General features: G+C 43.5%; 1 protein-coding gene across 8 annotated transcripts in view; it reads left to right on the top strand.

The window, feature by feature from the left end:
- Positions 1-17,372, top strand: part of PCDH11X (protocadherin 11 X-linked) — a 1,005,792-nt gene that overhangs the window by 218,364 nt on the left and 770,056 nt on the right. For 2 of the 8 annotated variants that reach the window (XM_083160347.1, XM_083160346.1), the window contains one exon: positions 1,077-1,834. The exons of the other annotated variants lie outside the window; for them this stretch is intronic. In XM_083160347.1, coding sequence (XP_083016473.1) covers positions 1,077-1,082 — 6 coding nt within the window. In that variant the 3' untranslated portion in view covers positions 1,083-1,834. Of the gene's footprint in view, positions 1-1,076; positions 1,835-17,372 lie in introns of those variants that run through there. 8 annotated transcript variants of the gene reach the window in all.

Genomic DNA, 17,372 nt, shown 5'->3' with positions numbered 1-17,372 from the left:
TTGGGTAGTAATGACATGTAGTATTTGGCAAGTTGACTTGGTAGCAATGACCATTATCAGTATTTGAGTATACTTGGGTGGTAATGACCATGTAGTCTTTGAGTATACTTGGGTAGTAATGATAATGCAGTTTTTGCCTTGACTTGGGTAGTAATGACCATGTAGTTTTTAGTTTGACTTGGGTAGTAATTACCATGTCATTTTTGGGTTGACTTGGGTATCAGTGATCATCATATAGTCTTTGGTAAGTTGACTTAGGTAGTAATGGCCATTATAAGTTTTTGTATTTACTTGGTTAGTAATGACCATGTAGTCTATGGATTGACTTGGGTAGTAAAGTCCATGGACAGTAGTATTTGGTAAGTTGACTTAGGTAGTATTTACCATTTTCATATAGTTTTTGAATTGGCTCAGATAGTAACAACGATATAGTCTTTGGGTTAACTTAGGTAGTCATGATCATGTAATCTTTTATGAGTTCACCTGGATAGTAATGACCATGCAGTATTGATGAGTAAACTCAGGTAGTAATGACTATTATTAGCCATTGTGTCTTGCTTGTGTAATAATCACCATGTAGTCTTTGGGTTTACAGGTACATTAGTAATAAGTAATGTGTATTCTTTGAGGAGTTGACTTGAATAGCAATGACTGTGTAGCATTGGTTACTTGATTTGGGTAGTAGGGACCATGTAGTCTTTTTGGTTGAATTAACTATTAATGACCGTATAGTCTTTGATGAATTGACAAGTAATGAACATGTAATATGGGTTAGATGACTTTGATAGTAATGAATTTAGTTTTCAAAGAGTTAAATTGGGTAGTAATGACCATGTAGTCTTTGAGTTGAGTAAAGTAGTAATGATCACATAGTCTTTAATGAGTTGACTAGTAATGGCCGTGTAGTATTGGTTAGTTGACTTGCCTAGTAATGACCATTTAGTTTTTGAAGAGTTAACTTGGGTAGTAATGATCATGAAGCCTTTGCTAAGCTAATTTGGCTAATAATGAGTATGTAGTGTTTGGTGAAATGGTTCAAGAAGAGCTTTTTCTCATGCTGTTTCTCTGTTTGCCAGCTCTGAGAACGTCACCGCATCTGAGGTCATGTACTGAGGTCGTTTGCGTACACATTGATGTTTAACCAGCAAACATGGAATTACTGTATGGAAACAGCACGAGAAAAACCCTTTCTACTGTCTCTGACTGGTGAAGACTTTAATTTGGATGTCGAGACGAACCATTCCAGCAACTCTACCGGAAGGTATCCAGGGCAAGACGTCTTCTATTTTTCACTTCCTTCGAGGACAACAAACTTTGTGTCATACAGTAGTCATCGAAACCAAGGTAGAAACACAAAACGGACATTTCACCGTCACTCATTTTGAGGGGCGGCTATAAATAAAATAGTGAATTGTTTTCAAAATATTGCTTGTAAAAAATATATCTTTTTTGCTTCATGGCTTTTTCTTTTTATTTATTTCTATTTATATAATCTGGTTGTTAATAAATATTGAATTAGGGAGCAATAAAATATATGCATAAATGTAAAAAAAAAAAGAATGTAATGTTCTTTATACACAACATTTTTAAAGATCTGTTTAATATAATGTATATTTAATAGCTGTGTGTGTAATATAACAGATTGCTAATTTGCTGCCATTTCGGTTAGATTCCTCATAGAGAAAAAAAAAAATAGGACTAGAGGTTATACGAAGAGAGAAACGGATTTGTAATGTTTTCTTTAAAAAAAAAAATATATTGTTTTTCCTTTTCTAATCCATAAAAGTATTTGAAGAAAATACATATATTGCTCAATAAAGTGACAGAATTTTTTCTAAATAAATGTCCTATGTCTGCAATATTACAAGGACTAACACACATTCATTACACTAAATAAATCAGGGGCGTACATAGCGCTGCAGGGTAGGGGGGCGCTGTTTGCAACACTTGTTAATTACTTGTACTTCATGAAAAAATCATAAGCATTGCAGCTAAGCAGATCTATGTAGTGTTTGGCTGCACACTACATAGATCTGCTCAATGGCAATGCTGATTAATTTTTGAAATGTACAAGTAGCTTTCTATAGTTAAAAATGTCATGGTTTTTATGCAGTATTAAATAGCTCAATGAGTAAGGTTTTTAACTGGAATGCAACAGGTTATGGGTTTAAATTGTGGTAGTTATGTCTCTGAGAGCTGGAATCAAGTGTGTGACATACACCTTCCATGTATGTTACAGCTTGTTAGCCATGTAGCATTATCCGGTATCCCTTCAACACTATAACCATGCATATAGAGTACCTACTGTAGTACAATAAATAGTTATTGGTACCATATTTGCAATGGTTTTTTTGGCATCCTGGGCAAAAACATGAAACCCACTTATTACTGTAGTTAAAATAACCAGTTCTGCGGTCGTTGACCATTCTCTGCATTTATATAGGTTTTAGGGCCCCATTCATAGTTGTATGCTTTACAGGTGTTTCCGTATTTGAGCAGTTATTGGCGGACTGGCCATGCACCTTAGTGCATTACCATAGTAACTCACAGGAACTATTCAGTGATTGGCAGAGAGGGACCATTTGGTCGAGATAACAGTGGTAGCAAAAATGCGTCATGACCTGTTTTGGGACCTGTCGCTGGCTGCATCTATCCCATATGCCTTAAAGATGGCTCTGGTGTCTCAGTACCAGTATGGCCATTCTGCGTGACTATGGGGAAACTAGATTATCACAGGGTCTGCGGCGTCTTTGTACTCCGAGATTAGAAAAGCTTCAGAGGGGCCTCAATACACATCCTGTATCTGCGCCCGGGATTGCAGCTGCAAATACATTAGTGTACAACTATGAATCCGACCCTAAACCTGTATTTCACAATCCAGTAGAGGACTACAATTACCAGCCTCTCCTACTGTGTTCAGGTAGCAAAATACTGGTTACCTATGCCTGCTGCAACGCCGTACAGTGGGGCTACTCTGCAGAACGAGTAAATAAATTAGGAAAATAGGGAACCCGACTAATTTCCCTCCCCCAACAACACTTAAAGTCCGCCATCCACTAGTGCGATATGGCCACTTTTTATGCAATTCCGATGTATTGCCGTGATGGAGCGGGGGGGGGGGGGGCTTAAGATTTATTATAAATTATTTAAATTACAAATGGAGACGCATGTATAATTACAATGTCAAACATTAGTTAAGGTCTTGAGGAGCATGGATAACTGATTTGAAGTTCTGTAGGCTTCTGGCCATACACTACTAGACCAACTTTCCTCCAACCATCCAACTATTTGGTTGGTTGGACTGAACATCTGGTAATGTATGGGGGCAAATGCCAATAAGCAATTTGCTTACAAACTCAGGAAAATGGACAAAAACTTTCAGTGAAATTGCTGAACTCAAATAGGTCCAACTACAGTCCATTGTCTGAGTGACAGTTGTCCATTTTCCTATTTGGGAAACAAATGACTTCATTCCAAATTACATTTGCTCCTATCCAGTACCAGGTTTTTATTCCATCCAACCAACTAGTTGGATGTTTGGAGGAAAGTTGGTCTCATGTATGGCCAGCAATGTTATACTTATGCCTGGTACACACCAGGACGATGGTGCTCGTGAGCGGGTTGTCACAGGAACACACGACCCGCTCACGAGCTGACGGCGCCGCCGAACTGCAGCGAAAATGCCCCTGATGTGATCATGATCCGATCACGACCCGCACCCACTACAATGGTCGTTTCAGAGATCCTACCTGCTGCAGGTAGAATCTCAGAAAGACCGACCCGCAGGGCCGTGCATCGGATCGGGATCGTATCGAAAGGGAAGTGAAATGGCCCAAAACACGGCCGATTACATACAATCAGTCGAGATTGTATCTAAATTGTCTCGTTTTGGGCCATATCGTCCTGGTGTTTACCCCACATTAGGTCTCAACACCCCTGCCAGTTGGTTTAGTCCGTTAGGCTCTGATTTCGGAATTGTGAGTCCTGAGTTTTGAAGGAGTGACTATACTTTGACCATTGAACGCAAGATCAGTGCTTCAAAAAGGTGATAACGGCATCAAAATTGGTGCTGAGATTTAATTTCCCCCCTGATCACACATTTAACGACCTGCTGATACCTTCAGTAGAACCGCAGCCTAGATGCAGATGTACAACGTTGTTCAGAATGGCGAATGGTTCACACAAACTGCTCTCCTGTTCTGCCGCAATCCTCCATCTGTGGGATGTTTGGAGCACAGCCCATGTGTAAAGCTCTCAGAAACGTGCTGGGAATCGCACCAAGGACCATGGAAGCTGTACTGTGGTTTCATAAAATAACGTAAGATAAAACGAAAAATAGTCCAGATGTGTTTTTTTTATTCTTATGTAAGGAAACCCCAAGAAAAATAATCTGAATTACTGTTAATATTATTAGTACCTGTCAGCGGCAAATGCAGGATTTCTTGAAGGGGGTATCCAAATGCCGTCCATAATCTCTATTGGGCCTTTAGAATAAAGCAGCCAGAATTTACCCTGTACAGACACAAAGTAACTCCCCCAAATCTAACTCTCTCTGCACATGTTACATCTGCCCCATCTGCAGTGCAGCATGGTTTTGTCCATTAAAGAAGGAGTTTACTTTTGCAAACCAACCAAAATCATGCCCTTTGTGCGGGAATCTGGGGGAGTGGTAGAAGAAGCTTATAACAACCTTTACATTAATGTACACATTGGTCTGGCAGGATATAGCTTGGATCAAATTATTAATATCTAACATTATAGATGGATTATTGTATTGGCTGTATTAAACATTTAAATAATATAAATAAGTAGTCAGGAAAAGGTTAAGCATACCATAATAAATAAATACACAGACATAATAGAACCGGTACTGCACTTTCTAAGCTCACATTCTCTCACCTCACGGTAAGGCTCCTGTCTCTTCTTCCTGGCAGCTGCTCTCTGGTCCACACACACAGCAAACCTGGTAGAAGAAGCCTCTACCACTGCGCCTGTGTAGCAGCTCCGCTCTGTCCCTTACACAGCGTGATGTGGCGACAGCTCTAGTAATCATGTTATATACTGTATCATTGTTATTGTTGTCATCATTTGAGCGACTTGCCAAGAGGAGGGGGGGGGGGTTTCAGGGCAACAGGAAACCCCCCCCCCCCACCTATGCCTGTTTTACTTTTTAATGCATATGTATAACGTCTGTTTACCTGCCCCCTGCACAACCATTGCATTCTCTGTAGGCGTACAGCAAGGCCTTCAGAGCACTGATATTCTGTGTGGAGCACTCACTGGAATTACTAAAAGAAAAAGATAATAATTTTAAAGTCATTGTCTTGTTATAGATTTATTCCCTTACTTACGGCTGAAATGGGGTTTTCGGAGCTGAATGTGTGCTCGCCCCGTGCGTGATGGCATCAGGAAATTGACAATAATCATTTTGATGGCGCAGTAACCAGCGTAAGAGAGACACAGCTTGAACTTCATAAGTCAATTTCATTGTTAAATAACAGACTGTAAAAGCTGATTTTGGAGTTGGTGAATCAGGTACGTATGACCTTTCTATCGCGCCGCGTAGAAGCCGATCCGCTGTGACTTTCCTAATCAGGTTGGTGCGCAATGCCAATTCCTACCGGCCTAATGAATTGTATGGATCTCAGTTTAATTCTGGATAGCGTTCCATGGCCGTAGCAAAACAATAAGGGACTTCAAAGAGCTGTTTATGAAAGTAATTCAAATAAAAGAAATCTGATTTCAGTACAAAAAGTGTGAAAATAATTGAACGCATTTACATAAACAAAAAAAACAATCACCATGAAACAGTCCTGAAATAAAACAGCTAATCGGCTGGCAGACATAAAGAAAGAAATATGCGTATAAGTTTTATTCATTTTGCAGCAGTCAATATTGAAGTCATTTAAAAATACATCAAACTTGAGACACTCTTCAAGTGTCGGGCGGGGAATAATGGTGAAGTGCTGCTGCCGGGGACACCAAGAGTGGCTTATATATAAAGTATTGGGGGGAATTTAACTGCTGGCACAGGAGTTGAATTGTTGTTGCCATGGCGATCTCGCACCTACTGTATGCCAGATTCACAAAAAAAGGTGCCCACTACCCTATTGGACAGCCAACCCTTATGTGTGAGATTGCGGCTACCAGTGGCGTAATTCGCACCAGTTGCCCGGAGGCAATTCTTGTCTTCTGGTGCCATCAAAGACGGTTTAAGTAAGAGAAGGAAAAGCACATGATGGAAGAAGGGCCCTGCTCGTCAGAGCTTACATACTAATACAGTATATATCTTACAAAAAGTCATAAAACCGGGTGTGGAATAGCTCATAGACAATGTCTAGGCTGACAGTCCGTTGGTCGACTTCAACACTGGAAAAATGTTGCCACAAGCAAAAATTTGACATATAAAAAGATGACACATGATAAGGTCGACATGAATCAACCTTTTCATGTTGCCACGTTGACCTATTGCTTGTGTCGACCATATAGCCTTAACCTAGACATTGTCTCTCAGCAATCCGGATACCAGTAAAACCTGATTTTACTAAATTGAGGCTATTTCCTTTTTACGTAGCGCCCACATATGATTTATTATCTGTTACTTTGTGGGCTGTGCCCCTAATACAGTTATTTGCCTTTAGTTTTGTTACGGCGTGAAAAATACATTTATATTTGTCCCTCCAGAAGCCAAACGCAAAGTTAATACAATTTCCTTATCGAATCGCTGCAGCAGCTGACGCTATCGGGTGTATTTAATATGAGGCTAAGGGGTAAGTGGCGACACGTTTATCTGGGCTCCGAGCAGATACAGCGCAATTCAGCAACAATAGGCTTTGGATCTGCAGAAGTTCCACAAACAACTCTGCGTTTTCCGTCTGGATTCGCTCAGCGCTTAATTGGCCACAATGTTAATGGCATTAAAATGTGCAACTTTTTTTTTTTATTTGCAAAGAAAAGATTTTATTAGAAGTTTTTCTGTGCAATATATTTGCAGAGCAGACACGTTGGACCCAGGCAGCTCGTCAGATTTATTACATTTCCCGAAGTATCTCCCAATTAAAAATTTTTGATGAGATTTTACATTCTCCGCACGCTCAGAAATGAAATGCACAAATTGGAGCGCTCCAGCTTATGGTATACTTACAGTCTGTCGTGTACTGACACTTAGCATCTCCACTGCCCGAAGTGACTTTTACGGTAGGTGGTGACATGTTCTAGTGATACTGGGCGAGATTCACCAAACTGAAAATGCAGTAAAATCCCTGTTTTCTGGGTTTTTACTGCATTTCCATATGCAGCACAGCCCCACCGCCGAGGCTTCACTGCGGGGGGGTTACGCCAGTTCTAGATGGCGTAACCCCATGGAAACCTATGGGCTTCCCTTCGTGTCCCCCGCCGCCCTGCGCCCCCCCCCCCCCCCCCCCCGCTGATCAGTGCCGCATCCCCCTCACCTGTGTCCAGTGACCTCCTCCTCCCTGCACCTCTTCTGAGTGCAGGGAGGAGGAAACGGAGCACCCACACAGCGGGTAAGGGTGCAGGGAGGGAGGGGGGACCCGCTGCACATCGCCGGCCTTCGCCTTGGCGTTAATAATCGCATATGTTAATGCATATCCGATTATTAACAATGCGAATTTCGGCGATGTACAGCGGGGGTTATTAGTGAATCCCGCCCATTGTAACAGTTTGTAAGAAACTTCATTTAGAAACTACGCTGTTTTGATATTCAGTTGCCAGTGGAGAGGGCGCTCAGCCTGCATGGGTGACACCTGACGGGGAGCTGGCACCGGAATCTGCTGCAGCAGTGTCTCCACTCTCTCATTGACTAATGAACTTCTCAACACGGCGTAGCAATGACATCGGTGGCGTGGGGAACTGCACAAGCACATTGCCTATGCAAATGCCATGGGGTGTGGGAATGTAATCTGCTGAAAATAACCCTTCAAAAATGGCCGCCGCCTTGGAGGAGACTATTGCTAGAGTTCCTACTGAACCATCAGTGACCAACAGGGAAACACAGCACGTATAACATGGGTCTTCAAACTGTGGCCCTCCAGATGTTGTGAAACTACAAATCCCAGCATGCCTTGCCACAGTTTTGCTTTAAGGGAGTGTTTAAACTGTGGCAAGGCATGCTGGGATTTGTAGTTTCACAACATCTGGAGGGCCACAGTTTGAAGACCCATGCTATACGCGCTGTGTTTCCCTGTTGGTCACTAATGGTTCAGTAGGAACTCTAGCAATAGTCTCCTCCAAGGCGGCGGCCATGTATAGGATTATCCAGTAGTGTCAGATTCAGGGAGTGCCAGCGATCCTGCAAGCTTGTAACCCCTGGCAATGATTATGAAAACCCTAGCAACAAGCATGTCACCCATGGTAACGAGCGAGTGACCCCTGGCAACAAGCATGTAGGTAAAAAATTCTAGCTTTTATTTTATAGGAGGTTGCAAAATCTCTAGTTATGCCACTGGCCGCTCAGCTGCGCTATACAGGCACAGCCAGCGACAGGGCAGAGCTGAGGGAGAGAATGGAGACTGTAGACCAGGCCCGGGTAAATAGTACTGGCTGAAGGCCACTGGCTGTGCGTTTGTGAATGCAGCCACTTGAAACGATTTGATTGCAACACTCCTGTAACGTCCACTAAAAAAAACATTTATGCCCACGTTGTTACCCACTTTTAGGTCACCACATAGGAAAGTTCACCAGTTTTCTGCTACGGTCTGAATTAATTGCAGCAGTGCCCTTGTGTGTAATATCTGTGTAACACACGCACCGTACAAGGCATTAGAATTGTTTGCACATGCATAGATGCAAAAAATATCACTTGCAAAAAAAAGCAGCCAGTATTTACTCTGCACAGAAACAATATAAATGTACTAGTTAAAAGCCTGTCAAAATGTCAGCTTCTGGAATGTACTTTGAGCTGTGACCGTTTTTACATTCACTTTGAGCTGTGACAGTTTTTAGCCCACAAACTCTCCACCCCACCTCCAGTCCTTATCTGCTCCTCCCTCCAATCTCTGTATTCACAGCTCCCTCTCTCCATACCCAGCAAGTTTGAAACAGATCAGTGTCCCTGCAAAAAATGCTTTCACTTTCTGTTATGACATCTTTTAGCACACAAAGGAGTAATTTGATCCGTGAGTGACCAGTAGTAGTTAGCCTTTTATGTACATAGATTTGCTATGCGCAGTTTGTTACAGATGCAGTTACGGCTCTGCTGTGATACTGTCACCCATAGGGGTAAATTCACCAAGATGGGACTGTAGATGGGAGTTCCCACAGAAACCAATCTGACAGGAAGGGGTTAGACACCCGGCATTTCCAGAGTGTGCCACGACGTGATTATAGGCCACGCCATTCCCGCGGCAAGCCACGCCCCTCCTGTGGCAAGCCACGCCTCCTAACTGTCCCTCTTCGGTGCAACTAGAAGTTAGGAGGTATAATACTATAAGCTTCAAAAGTGATAAAACCGAGAGTGATAAACAGCCAGCCAATCAGCTCCTACTTGCCATGTCACAGACTGTGTTTGAAAAATGTCAGGTAGGAGATGATTGGCTGGCTGTTTATCACTCTCCATTTTATCACTTTTGAAGCTTAGAGAATCTGGCCCACAACAGAGTGTTATGTGCACCTGATTACCGGATCCCATGTCCTGCACACAGGGTGCTGGGAAACGGATACCGTCCTGGGCTTCGCTCATTTAAATGCCTGAGCTTTCAGTTGTATTACTGTAGTCATTACACTCCTATCAATAACGGGACAATGAACTCGTTCCGTTGCAAATCGCACTGCGTAATCAAAGGACGCGGCTGTTGCAGAATGCTGCAAAATGTCATTATTTAATCATAAAATGACCTTTGTGCCAGGAAGGAAATTATTTATTTATAATTCAATTTAAACTTTCTCCGATCTGGTGTAACGTCGCGGCAAGATAACATCTATCAGCACAATGCCGCTAGAAAAGCTTCCATCTAAGCCTCCGCTGCAGAAACAGGAACTACAAGTCCCAGACAACTCCGGCCGACCCGCCGCATATTTTCGTAGAACAATCAAAGAACACAAATTCTAATGTTTGCAAAAGTTAAAGGTGGGGTAGACTTGTATTAGGAATTGTTACAGACTTGTGCATGCTGGAACTTGTGGTTCTACACGAGCCAGTATGACGACAGATTGCATGGATCTGAATGCGACTTGCGGAATAGAAAACAGTTCTGAGATTTAGAGTAATATTGGAACGTTAGGGAAGTATCAATGATTTCATTGTCCTCAGCGATACCGGACACTGTCGGTGTGATCGTTCCTCGTCTCCTGTTCCTGCATGCCTGTATTATGTGACATGCAGCATTCCTCAGAGGAGCAGAGGGCATGTCCAAGGTCAAGGGCTTCCGGATTCAGGACCTATTGGAAGTCATCGGCTCGCCCCAGTCCCGCAGATTATTTTACTCTGACACTTAAGAAGCCGTTTAGTCCTGAAGAATTCAGCTTGCAATCCTCAGGTTACCTGGAGTTTACGCTCTTAACCTTTCTCTCCACCAACTCCAAGCTGAAAATCCAAGTATCTCCTGCTGCTCAGGCGGCAGCCCGCCCCACGGCGGAACAACTAAACAAATGGAAGGCATCCATTTATCAACAAGTTTTAGCTATTTACATCTCCGGTGTGATCACCTCACAGGCAATGTCTAGGTCGACAGTCAAGGGCATTGACACAAGGTCAACATGCACAATGTTGACACAAGCAAGGAAAGGGTTGACACATGAAAAGGTCAACGGCAGCGGTTTCCACTTTTTTTGCTGTCAATATTGTACCATCTTATGGCTCACATTACTCAGCATGCTACTGGCCAGGAGCCTCAGAGGGTAAGACATGAAAAAGGAATAAAAAAAAAGGAAAAATTGTGTCAAGCTTTTCCTGTGTCAAACATTGCCATGTCAACATTTTGCTTGTGTCAACCTTTTGTCAATGTTGACCTATTGCATATTGGTCTTTTTTCAATGTCAACCTAGGGCATGTCGATTTTTTTGGTGTCGACTAAACGGGCTGTCAATCTAGACCAGGGATGGGGAACCTTCAGCCCTCCAGCTGTTGTTGAACTACACATCCTAGAATGCTTTGCTACAGTTTTAGCATGGCCAACTAGCAAAAATGTAGCAGTGCATGCTGGGATGTGTAGTTCAGCAACAGCTGGAGGGCCAAAGGATCCCCAACCCTGATCCGGACATTGTCTGCGAGCCATCTGGATACTTTAAAACTCACTGCGTATGATAAACAGTGCTCCAGATGATCAACTCCCAACTGCCATTTTTCAAACTCAAGACCGTTGGAAGCTGATTGGCTGGAGCATCATTTAACATACGGTACTGTATGCAATGAGTTTTAAATAGCTAAGCTACCGTAGCCATCATCTTGCAGAGACAGAACACTGCCCATTGCACTGAGTTTATACTTTTAAGCTCCAGACTTTTTTTGCTGACTGGTTTTGGCACCGTGCAGCTGACATGATATAAAGAAGCCAAAATGTTCCGTAATACAGCTGAATCTCAGGCCTGTCCTATATTACATTTGGGCAAAATGAAACCTAATGCGATTCTGCAGAGCGATACTCTGGAGTGATGAGTGTGACAGCCGCAATGCATGCTAAGAATGATGCATTGTCATATATCCCGGGGATTCTTCCACTCGTCTATTTGTTGGCTGTTCCGTCGGAGCGTTGACCGGCAGACGTTGCAGCCCAGTGAAAACAGAACGTATTTGTTGCTGTAATTATCTGCAATTAAGCAAATTATCCCCTGCAACATTTAAATGTGTCCAGCAAGGGGAAGTGTACATGCCAGAATTAGGTTACAGCAGGGTCTACCAAATTCCTGCATTGCTATCCAGGTTTTAGGGATATCCGTGCTTGAGCACAAGTGACATAATTAGTACCTCAGTCTATTTAGTTTATCCACCTAGATTGAAGCATGAATATTCCTAAAACCTGGACTGTAATGGCAGCGTTTGGGAACCTCCGGGTTACCCTACCCCTCTGCAAGATGTTATTATAGGGAGCTGTCTCAACCACCCCTATGTGTGCTCTAATATTTTCAGTTCTTTGTTGAGCACCCCATGCCCCCAATAAATAATCCCCACCCTCCACCCCATGCTGTTGCACTCATCCCTTGGTACTGTACATTCATTAGCAGGAGGTAGATAGTTCTCATCACCTGGGTTGGATATGAAATCCTGGTGGTTGGCATCTCAACACCGGAATCCTGATGGAGATAATTTTTAAGGCTTCCAGTAAGTGTGTTACTCCTCACCCAAATCTTCAAGAGCCTAACCCTAACCTTCCCAGCCGGAGCCTTACCATAACCATCCTCCCACCACCACCCAATTCAAACCATAACCACCCCCCACCACCACTGCAGCCTAACCATACTACTAACACCACCACAGCCTAACCTTCCCTCCAGAGCCTTACCCTAACCCTCCTCCCACCACCACCCCTGTCTAACCTCACACACCCTACCACCCACTACCACCGCAGCCTAACCATACTAATACCACCACAGCCTAACCTTCCCTCCAGAGCCTTACCCACACCCTCCTCCCACCACCACCCCTGTCTAAACCTCACCACCCTCCCACCACTACCACCACAGCCTAACCATCCCACTACCACCACAGCCTAACCATCCCACTACCACCACAGCCTAACCTTATCTCCCAGAGCTTTACCCTAACCACCCTTCCACTACCATCCCTGTCTAACCCTAACCACCCTCTCACCACCACCACAGCCTAACCATCCTACTATTACCACAGCCTACCCCTAACCCTCATACTCAACTTGGGGATCCATCAGCATTCTCAATGTTGAGATGAACAGTTACCATTAGCTTGTTATTCGCTGTGGAATAATGTTATACATTGTCAGTTTTTTTTTTCCGTAAGCAAACATAGATTTAGTGCCCCATATGTGGATATTGTGGGTGGAGCTACAATCCAGGTGGAGTATTAATTGATACTCAAAAATAGGGACAGTGCGCCTGGAGGCAGCGGAAATTGTTAGATTTGGAGAAGGTGAATAACTAAACACAATTCCAGCGTTGTACTTGTGTAGTTTCGTACCCGCCACCCCAATATCGGTGATGGATTTAGTGGCCACCAGTCCAAACTAAATTCCATCTGTAATGACTTTGTTATCAGAAATTTCCTGAGATCCATACAGAATATATCACACATAGGGCCTGGTTCAGTAAGGATTGGTCCCCAGCGTATTCGCACTGGGGCCGATGGTGCGGCGCCTCACATGCGTATCGGTGAATATACGCATTTGCAGGGCTGCTGTAAGAATACCTTCAGTGACTATCACTGTCGATGAGGCGTTCATACAGAGGGGGCGGAGAGGGGGATGACACCTGGAGACGCCCAGCGTTTCCTGGGCGTGTCCACAATAATGGTGGGTGCCCCCCCCCCCAAAAAATAGCTGGGCGTCCCAATGCGATCACAGGACAGTCGAAGCCTACACAGGTTGGGCGACTGATGTCACATGACGTCAGCATACACATCAATTCACATGCGGGCGTGGACATTCGCACAGGGGTGTTCACTCGCCCGGCAGGCAGAGTTCACAGGCTCGCTAAGCAGTGAAAATATGCTGCATAGTGCACCAACCTGAATCACCCCCACAAGGAAAAATCCTGAGATCTTCTTCCTTGCTCTTCACTCTTCATTCACTAATGTCCGTGGCTTTGGTCTGTAGACTGTAGGACTAAGCGAGGACACCAGGGATAATTGTGATTGTCGTTATTCATCACAAAGACGGAACATATGGACTAACCCTACAGCTGATAAATCTCATCCGTAGATGACCTTGTGGCGGAAGACGCTAAGTTTAAAAAAAAAAAATTTGGTACTTGTTTCCTAGCACGGCCACAATCTGGAGTAATCGTGTCCCTTACTTAAGGGACACGATTACCCCCGATGGACCCGATTTCTTTTGAAATCAGGTCCATTTTGCCGGCTAGGATACAATATCGGGGGCATCGCGTCGGTCGGGACCATTAACATTGGTCCCGACGCGACCGACGCAATGCCCCCGATATTTCCATAGGCTTCAATGTTAAAAAATATTTTAACATTGAAATCTTGTCGGGAAAGTTAAAATATCGGGGGCATCGCGTCGGTCGGGACCATTAACATTGGTCCCGACGCGATGCGACGCGATGCCCCCGATTTTTGCATAGGCTTCAATGTTAAAATATTTTTTAACATTGAAATGGTGAAAAATTGTGAAAAAATGTGAAATGGGCCAATATGACCCATTTCACATTATAGATGTCCCCGTCGTCACCCCACGATAGACGCCAACCCGAAGCGTGGCGAGCGCAGCGAGCCCGCGAGGGGCGGCGGTACGCGTCCTCCGACCTTTTCATGCCCTACTATCCACTAGGGCGTGGAGTGAGAATATAATAGTGTGGCGAGCGCAGCGAGCCACCGAGCCCGAAGCGTGGCGAGCGCAGCGAGCCCCGCGAGGGGACGCGGATACCTTCACAGTTATACGCGTCCCCTTGCGGGCTTCACAGGTGTCCGTGGCGACGCGGACACCTGTGAAGCCCGCGAAGGGACGCGTTTACCAATGAAGGTATCCGCGTCCCCTCGCGGGGCTCGCTGCGCTCGCCACGCTTCGGGCTCGGTGGCTCGCTGCGCTCGCCACACTATTCTATTCTCACTCCACGCCCTAGTGGATAGTAGGGCATGAAAAGGTCGGAGGACGCGTACCGCCGCCCCTCGCGGGCTCGCTGCGCTCGCCACGCTTCGGGTTGTCGTCTATCGTGGGCTGGAGTTTACGCGCTTACATTTGGGGGGGTTTGGAATTTTTTTCATTGAATCCAATGTAAAATTGGGTCCCAGGGACCCAATTTACATTGGATTCAATGAAAAAAATCGGGTCCAAAATCGGTCGGTCGCGTCGATCGCATCGCATGCGACCAAATCGCATGCGATGCGATCGACCCGATTTTTCCGACACGACCACCCCGATCTAAATCGGTGTGGCCGTGCTAGGAAACAAGTACCAAAATTTTTTTCATTAAACTCCCTCATGGTTGGTATTCACAGTAAACTTCAAGACTTATCTTAACTCTAAATAAATACTCTAAAAATAAAGACACCAGAAAGAGTTGAGCCCAAATTAAGGTCAAATTTATTTTGACACCATCTAATTAAAATGTATTCTTGGATTTTTCTTGGATCATTAACTAAAGTTATACTGCTTTCACATTGCAGAAACGGGTATTGACCCTGTATTCTTAAATGGGACTTTAAAACGGGTCTGAACCTTAAAACCTTTCACATTGCAGGTGAAAACTGTTTTAAAAGCATTTTAAAAGCATTTAATACCATTCACACATTTAACCCGTTTAACCCCCAAGGGACACATTTCAAGCCATAGAAATAGAGCCATTCACACTGCCTAAAAAACGGCTTTGAAACGTGTAGGACTCTGCATTTTAAACGTGTTGAAATACCGGTTATCTTTAACCGGTAAATTAACTCTGGCGCTTTCACACTGCAGCCTTAAACGTTTTAAAATGAAAAAAAAAACGGCAATATACCGTTTTAAAAGTGCAGTGTTAAAGGGGTATGAGTGTAGTGGCAGAGAACAAGGGACCGACAAAACACAACAATAACGTGTAAAGTACAGTATGCAGATCATTCGCTGGTATTCTAGATAATCAACTAAAATCTTTTTAGAAAAAGAGACAAATATTATATAGAGGATACAGTCAATTTACCTGCATTAAAAATACCAACAGCCATTGGTGGACAGTCAAAATACAGACACGTTCAGACACGTTCAGAATGCCAACCCTCGTTGTAACGACACGGTCAAAATGCTGACATTTATAATGTCGACATGTCAAAAACGCTTTTCGTGATTTTTTCTTTATTTTTCTTCTTTGTTCTTACTTCAGAATCCAAGTGGACATACAGGTAGATTATAATAGTGTGCTAAGCGCAGCGAGGCACTGTGCCCGAAGCATCTGAGGGAATGCGGTACACTATGTCGACAGACACACGCAAAAAAAACATGTTGACATTTTAAATGTCTGCATTTTGGACATGTCGGTATTTTGACCATCTGTAAATCATACTGAACCCCTATAGTACAGCTTCTGCAGTGGTACAGCATAGAGACCCATTTGTGTCATTTACTGATCGTGCCGCCCGGTTTGATTATAGCCATGGTCTTAGAGATTGCATGTGACGCCACTTAGTTCTAGCAATGCAATCCTGAGATGCAATGTCACTCGTAGACAAACCGCATCTGATAATAACTAGATCAGGCATTTACAGACGATTTAGTGATCTGAAGATGGTTTCTGAAGCTTGTTATTGGCTGCTGTAATAAATGGTAATATATTGTCTCTTTCTGCTAAGTCTGAGATGCACCTCGACAGAGATTAATTCTCCAGGTTGCTTTTCTCGAAGCACCGAGTGTCTCCTGAGAGGGGAATAAAAGACGTCTGTATTCATTTATTGTAAACCTTTGCTTTATTTTACATCACTGCTAGACTTCTGATACGTTTCCCTGCTACCCTACAAATAACACATACACAGGAAAACAGCTAGTGGAGTTATAGTTATCCAGGAGACCAGGAGACAGTGGTGTCGTGTCTGGGGGAAGTTTAAGGAGTTGGGAGAAGGCGGAAAATATGACACAAGGAAAAAACACATGAAAAACATTTCATGGATTGTGTTATTTAGTATCACAGTTTGCCAAATGAGGTACAACTGCTGCACAAAAATCCCATCTGGCTAAATAAAATAAATAAAATGGTAAAAACTGTCCGTACTAAGTCAGTATATCTGCTATCTCTAGTATTTTCTAACATTTGTATCACTCACCTTGTACTGCATGAAGAAAAAAAAAAGATCAGCATTGCAGCCGAGAAGATCTATGTAGTGTGTGGCTGATAGAGATAGGATGTGTGGCTGCACACTACATAGATCTGCTCAATTGCATTGCTGATTATGTACAAGTAGCTTCATATAGGTAGAAATCTCACTGTTTTTATGAAGGATCAAATAGCTCGATGAGTAAGGTGTTGACTAGAATGTCACATGTTATGGGTTTGAATCCTGGGTATAGCAGTACATTGACTAGGTGTATGGGTTACTGTAGCACTGACTATGTGTATGGGTTACTGTAGCACTGACTATGTGTATGGGATACTGTAGCACTGACTTGTTTGCTGCATCATCACATCAAAAAATAATTTTTGCAACATTTGCAAAATCTTCGACATACAGTATGCCAGATGAATATTCATAAGTTTGGACAATTAAATTACCTTGAAAACAATTCTCCAAGTTCTAACACAGGCTG

Source organism: Crinia signifera, chromosome 9 (assembly GCF_055691185.1).
Source record: "Crinia signifera chromosome 9, ASM5569118v1, whole genome shotgun sequence".
NCBI lineage: Eukaryota > Metazoa > Chordata > Amphibia > Anura > Myobatrachidae > Crinia > Crinia signifera.
Note: the sequence above shows the minus strand (reverse complement) of the source record. Positions and strands in the feature narration are given on the sequence as shown.